This window comes from Eurytemora carolleeae, unplaced genomic scaffold, assembly GCF_000591075.1.
Source record: "Eurytemora carolleeae unplaced genomic scaffold, Eaff_2.0 scaffold412, whole genome shotgun sequence".
In the NCBI taxonomy this organism is placed as follows: Eukaryota; Metazoa; Arthropoda; class Copepoda; order Calanoida; family Temoridae; genus Eurytemora; species Eurytemora carolleeae.
Window position 1 is genome coordinate 125,151 of NW_019396406.1, and position 7,175 is coordinate 132,325.

Consider the following 7,175-nt stretch of genomic DNA (forward strand, 5'->3'; position numbering starts at 1 on the left):
TTGAAAATTCGAGTTTGTGGTAAAGACTCAATTCCTTTAAAGAAACTTAACACTGTGCAACATAAATATTTAATGAAATAATAATAAAAACATTATAAATATATATTTTATTTATTAAACAATCTGAAAGCGATGTGTGATAAAGAAACAAACTGATAGAATTTTCTAAAATGTGGGTTGAAACTTGTGTTACAAATATATATCAGGAATTCGCTTGTTTTTTCTCAGGATTCTGAAAAAGAAAAGAAAAACCTTTATTTCCTAATCCTCATTTAAAAAATCAATGATATCAAAGTTGTACAATCTGTAAAGCAAACTAATTTAACAATAATTTTACACTGAAATGGACATTCTATTTTCATCATAAAAATTCGGATATCTTATGAGTACTGCTGTGAATCGTTAATGCCACTCAATGAATGGAGGGTCTAAAGTCCTTTTCAGGTTACACCAAAGTTATGATCTTTTAGAACTCTAAAATTTAACAATAAGTGCCTAGTGAATATGTTCATGAACTCTTGAAAAAGCCAAGGTAGATAAAGCAAACTAAATATTATTATGCTTGTCAGTTTCTCAGGACATTTTATCTAGTTTTAGAACTATTATTGGACGAAAGAAAGAGAACTGCCAAATGGACAAAATAAATTCTATAATAATCTCAACCAAGTCATGGAGGATGTTTGCAAAGAAAACATGAGCACATCAAACTGGACCACAATGTTCAAATACATTTACAAATATATATAATATACCAAAGTTTTAGAGGAGAAAAAATATGTAACCTTAATTTTGCTTGATGAGGAGCAGACTGTATTTATATCTTATCATATTCACCTTTCCCTTCACGGTTCCCCCTCCCAGGGTAATATATTCACAGTATTTGATAATTTACGCCTAAACCTTTGTAAGTCACGTGGATTTTACGGTTCTGTCAATATTTCAGAAAACTGTGACTTTCAATCACAATATGACCCCTTTTACATAATTTTAAAGCCTTTTATCGTAAATAATTTTTTGTTGGCATATACATTTTGAATGAAAAAGTATCAAAAATAAACAAATCTGTAAGTTTTAAGATTGTTGAGTTATAGACGAAAACACGTTTGATTTCAAATAGAAGAAACCGAATACTTCTCTCTCTCGTTAGTTCAGGGTGAAGTTTATTAAAAGTTACCTTCTTAAACTCATAATCTTCTAGTTTAAGCCTTGATAACTCCACTAGGCCAAGCCGGGCCAAGAATCCATATTGACAATATGTACTGGTAGGTCGGGGACCAGGTCTAGACAAACACAGAGAACATTTTTATTTAAAAAAAACAAAACAATTATTTTGCACACTGTAAAAACAGTTTTGAATAGAGTAATCCACAAGATGTAATATTATCTGGGTGTAGGAGTAGAAGATGGTTGCTCCCAGAGCAATAAATTCACGTGGTTATTACCAAGCTGTATAGGGGTAGAAGATGGTTGCTCCCAGAGTATTAAATCCACATGGTTATTACCAAGCTGTATAGGGGTAGAAGATGGTTGCTCCCAGAGCAATAAATCCACATGGTTATTACCAAGCTGTATAGGGGTAGAAGATGGTTGCTCCCAGAGTATTAAATCCACATGGTTATTATTAAGCTGTATAGGGGTAGAAGATGGTTGCTCCCAGAGTATTAAATCCACTATCCACTTGGTTATTACCTAGGTGTATAGTGGTAGAAGATGGTTGCTCCCAGAGCAATACATCCACATGGTTATTACCAAGCTGTATAGGGGTAGAAGATGGTTGCTCCCAGAGTAATAAATCCACGTGGTTATTACCAAGCTGTAAAGTGGTAGAAGATGGTTGCTCCCAGAGCAATACATCCACATGGTTATTACCAAGCTGTATAGGGGTAGAAGATGGTTGCTCCCAGAGCAATAAATCCACATGGTTATTACCTAGGTGTATAGGGGTAGAAGATGGTTGCTCCCAGAGCAATAAATCCACAAGATGAAACTATAAGGAATAAACCTAACCATCCTAGAGCCTCTTTTATTGCCTAAACAATATAGTTTACACTTTGTAAACAATATTTTTGTTAAAATTGTAACTTTATCGTTAGCTAAAATAAGTGAAATACACATTTTATGTTTTTTTTTTACATTTACGCTTAGCATGATATATTTCAGAAAGTTGTAAAGTGAAATTTACAAATTTAAAAAACAACTTTTAGATAAATTTTAGACAAAATAAAAATTTTTAAAAAGTTCCCTTATCTAATAAATGTTTTAAAAAGTACATTATGCAATATTTAAATAGCTAAGATTTAAATAAACTTCATTTAAAGATAAGTTAAAGTTATTAATCCGTAAATATAAAATTGTTAAGCTAAAAATAAATGCTTGAAATTTTATTGTACACCTTCGAGACTGTAGCCACCAGGAGATTATTAATTATATCGCTGGAGAATAGAAAAGCATAAATAAAGCCTCCATATTTATGCCCAAAGGTCTGGGTTGTTACAGCTGGCTGAAAAAAACATAAACAGTCATAACTAGTAAAAAGTAGACCAAAAGTCATCTTTTTCAGTATTTCATCAAAAACGTAATGACGTAACTGTTTTCGTTTTTACTCAAAATACAGCCTACACTAGAACGTTAAAAAAAACCAGTTAAATTACTCTTTCATTAATTTAGCTAAAGATCTTAATTTAGTTCAGTTTAAAAGCCCTTTCAATAATTGATTTGTATAAATATGTAAATATTGGTCAAAAGTAGAAATGAGTATTTTTATAGAAATTTTCGGACTAACTTTTTAATGTATTACACTCCCCTATCTCAATTATCAGGGCACAATTATGGGGGAGAAGGGTAAAAAATACGTCTCCAATCTGTGTCAGACAAAAAAATATTTTTTTTTTGACTAAATTTTCGTTTATACTTAGGATTATTATCATTTAATTCAGTTAGTGACAGGGCAGCCCTATTTGACAGAATATTGACCGGATTTACATAAAATAGTGATCAAATAGTAATTCAATACGATTTGTCATTTAACTTTCTTTTAATATAAATCCGTTGAACAACAAACTGCATACTTTCGAAGGAATAAACAATACAAAACAAAAGTACCTTTGATCGGAAAAAAATTTCATTAAGTTATGTTATATATCCTAATTAAAAACAATCATGAATATATTCCTTTTAATACTGTTTATATAATGATTTACATGGTTACCAACAAAGGATAGGACCGTAAAAACAACCTGAATCTCATAAGATATGTCCATCTGCAAGGTTAAATTAGGTTTTCATCCTCGAATATAGTCATTTCATGGCTTATTTAATAATTTAGCAAAGAAAGAAACTAGTTCACAGTTGTAGAGAATAATGAATATTTGGAAAAAGGAATTGAGTTTTTGCCACAAACTTAAATTTTCGAATTCCAATATTTTAGCGACCTAATGTTGTACACATTTAATATTTCAAACTTAGATAAGTTAAGCTAACATAATTCATAGTTTGAAATATCTTAAAAATACGACATTTGGTTGGGACAATACAAGGGCTAGAAAATCAGAGTTTGTCGCAAAGACTCAATTCCTTCATATAAATGATAAATTCTGTACAGTTGTTTCTGAAATCACATCCTATGTGGGTTACCCTGTAGTATACCTGTGTTGAGTATGTTCCAGGGAATGTGAAAAAAATTGCCCAAACCCAGAGAGCGTACACAATCTTATTTTTACAACGTTAATATTCAAGAAATAGTTAATACAGTTGGAAACTTTGTGATGAAAAGGAAGTATGATTGTTAATCGTTTTCGAAAATGATCGTTAAACGATAGTTTTTTTTCGTTTTCCTATCGTTTTTATTTCGTTTTCCGATCATTTTAAAAACAATCGGTTTAAAAACTTTTTAAAAAACGATAGTTTTTAAAACGATCGGAAAACGAAACAAAAAACGATAAGAAAACGAAAAAAACGATCGTTTTTCAAAAAAATGAAAACGTTAACATCCCTAAATGGAAGGAATATTTTTTAAATCATTTAAGAGCTAGGAACTTTTGTAGTGGATACTGATCTGATCTCAATATCTAATGTGGGCACTTTAAATCAAAGAATCTATAATAAAACTAAACCTTTCAATGTCTTCATTTTAGTTATTCCTCCCTTATCAAAGCTCCCTTCAACCCCTAACTCTGTAAGATTACATATGCAGGATATCGAATAAAGATTAAATTAATCTTCAGATTAACAAAGATCTAGATCAAGCATTAGTCTCGATATCCACAATACAAGAGTTCCCAGCTCAGTCGATTTAAACAAATGCTCCTTGTCGTATTCCACATTAGGCAATTATGAGAAAGAGAGAAATGGGTGAAACTCATTAGAACCAATTTGAATAAGTTCTTTCATTCAAAAATTACTACCTCTAATAAGTATGTTTAATGAATAACTACAATATGAACGTTAAAAAAAGAAAACATTGAGATGTGTTAAATAGATTTTAAGATATATAAAACATTTAATACCAACATTGGCACATTTTTTGTAGATGATAGAATTTTATTATATACAGACAACCAGATATTTACAATGAATGTTCTGATGTTTGTAAAAAAGCATCATATGTTCATTGTTTACAGTAGGCACACTGGACATAGAAACATCCTTAAACATGTTCTCTTGTGCCAACATAATCATTGTTTATGAACATTTTCGGTTTATTTTTGAAAGCGACAAAATATTTGACCTTTTAAAAAAAATTTGTTGGATTTTAAATAAATGTACTCTTAAAAGGTGAATCACTGAAAAATCATTGATATCAAAAATACAATGCATGATAACCTTAGTAAGAAGTGATGTTGGTTCGTCGCAGGGATTTGTCACCAATGTCGAATTTGCTTCTGAAAATATTTTAATGCGTATTAATTATAATATTAATAACAATAATAATGATAAATATTAAGCGACTTCAAAATTAACTCAATATCGTTTGAAACTGTACAATTGATCAATGATGTAACTGCACAATAATAATAATGGTAATACAAATAATACATAATATTGATAATAATAAGAAACAAGTTTACCATGTACAACTAAGAAAGCTGCAGTATCTGTAGTACAGTCTGTGTCAACACCTAACAAATATTCAACAAAATGACGTTTGAAAGTTAATTTAAAGATGAAATAAACGTCCTAAAACTTTAAGATAAGTGTGCAAACGTCCTTAGATTTGGGGAAAAGTGCATAAAGCGTTTTTGAAGCTTAGATTGATCTAATTGTTTTAAAAATGTCCTGAACTTTAGAAGTAGTTTGTAATACGTCTCGGAGTTTGTAGATAAGTCTAAAAAGTACTGAGGCTGAAAAACGTCTTATGTGTGAAACGTCTTTACGTCTACAGATAGGGAACACGTTCGGGAGCTTCCAAAAAATTCAAACCTAAGTTCTGAATTTAGTTTAGACTTTAAAGAGAGTTTTTTGAAAAGTCCTAAAGTTAGGTGTGAAGTTTATGCTTTTAATTTTAAAAGTTTTGAGAGAATTTTTTAAACTTTCTGAAGTTTAGACATTAAGATTACCTATGAGTGAAGTTAGATAAAATGTTGACATGAGAAGGATGAGAAGTGAGGCTTCAACACACATCGCTACTTTGTAAGCTGTTTTATCCATAATAAAACCATAGAACAAGCGACCTAAAATTAACCTTGCATTGGTTAAACAAAAAGGTAAATGAAATTGAGTGGGAGAAAAACGAAAGGAGCAAATGGTCTGTACAATTGATCAATGATTGATTAATGATGTAACTGCACAATGCAGAACCTGTACAATTGATCAATGATTGATTAATGATGTAACTGCACAATTCAGAACCTGTACAATTGATCAATGATGTAACTGCACAATGCAGAAAATGTACAATTGATCAATGATGTAACTGCACAATGCAGAACCTGTAAATTGATTAATGAATAATGATGTAACATGCACAATGCAGAACCTGTACAATTGATCAATGATGTAACATGCACAATGCAGAACCTGTACAATTGATTAATGATGTAACTGCACAATGCAGAACCTGTACAATTGATCAATGATGTAACTGCACAATGCAGAAACTGTACAATTGATTAATGATGTAACTGCACAATGCAGAACCTGTACAATTGATTAATGATGTAACTGCACAATGCGAACCTGTAAAATTAATCAATGATGTAACTGTACAATGCAGAACCTGTACAATTGATCAATGATGTAACTGCACAATGCAGATTCTGTACAATTGATCAATGATTTAAAATGCACAATGCAGAACCTTTATAATTGATCAATGATGTAACTGCACAATGCAGAAACTGTACAATTGATTGATGATGTAACTGCACAATGAAGAAACTGTACAATTGAATACTAATGTAACTGTACAAGGTCCAATCTATACAATTGAATACTGATGTAACTGTACAATGTACAACCTGTACAATTGAATACTGATGTAACTGTATATTGTATAATGTACAACCTGTACAATTGAATATCGATGTAACTGTATAATGTACAACCTGTACAATTGAATATCGATGTAATTGTACAATGTACAACCTGTAACGTTGAATGCTGATGTAACTTTACAATGTACATTTGAAAACTGATGCAACTGTACAACATACAACCTGTACAATTGAATACTGATGTAGCTGTACAATTAAAAAATGATGTAACTGTACCATGGTAAATTGATGTAACTACAATGTAGAACCTGTAACAATTGAATGCAAATGTAACTGTACAATATACAACCTGTACAGTTGAATACTGATGTAACTGCTCCAACAATTGACAAGAACTGATCATCCTGCAGTACAATTAAAGATAAACAATGATGTTTTAATTTTAAATTTGTGTACACTCAAAAATGTTTATTAAATACTTTCATTAATAATATTAAAAACACTTTATGAAAATTGGAAATATCAAAAATGTACAGACTCAAATCTCAACATTTACAGATGCAAATTACTCAGATGTCTTTGCGCCCTTTTCCCTTCTTTGACTGTTGATGGAAAGATTATTAAGAGTAAAAGAAGTTAACTAATTGTTTTGTTAAAAACGTGTCGACTAAGAACGGGACTGAAATAATTACAGGGTCTGTCCTAGTGAACGATTTTTGGACCCACCCACTCCCCCCCCCCCCA

The 7,175-nt window shown here is 30.9% G+C and overlaps 1 protein-coding gene across 3 annotated transcripts in view; it reads right to left on the reverse strand.

Annotated features, from left to right (window-relative positions):
* Nucleotides 1-88: 88 nt before the first annotated feature.
* The window catches only part of LOC111702648 (uncharacterized), a 25,050-nt gene continuing 17,963 nt past the window's right edge, over nucleotides 89-7,175 (reverse strand). For all 3 annotated transcript variants that reach the window (XM_023474402.1, XM_023474401.1, XM_023474403.1), the window contains exons 14-22: nucleotides 6,781-6,835; nucleotides 5,556-5,669; nucleotides 5,067-5,117; nucleotides 4,822-4,880; nucleotides 3,646-3,708; nucleotides 2,393-2,500; nucleotides 1,930-2,030; nucleotides 1,175-1,280; nucleotides 89-232 (exon numbers count right to left, since the gene is read on the reverse strand). In XM_023474402.1, coding sequence (XP_023330170.1) covers nucleotides 203-232; nucleotides 1,175-1,280; nucleotides 1,930-2,030; nucleotides 2,393-2,500; nucleotides 3,646-3,708; nucleotides 4,822-4,880; nucleotides 5,067-5,117; nucleotides 5,556-5,669; nucleotides 6,781-6,835 — 687 coding nt within the window. In that variant the 3' untranslated portion in view covers nucleotides 89-202. The remainder of the gene's footprint in view (nucleotides 233-1,174; nucleotides 1,281-1,929; nucleotides 2,031-2,392; nucleotides 2,501-3,645; nucleotides 3,709-4,821; nucleotides 4,881-5,066; nucleotides 5,118-5,555; nucleotides 5,670-6,780; nucleotides 6,836-7,175) is intronic.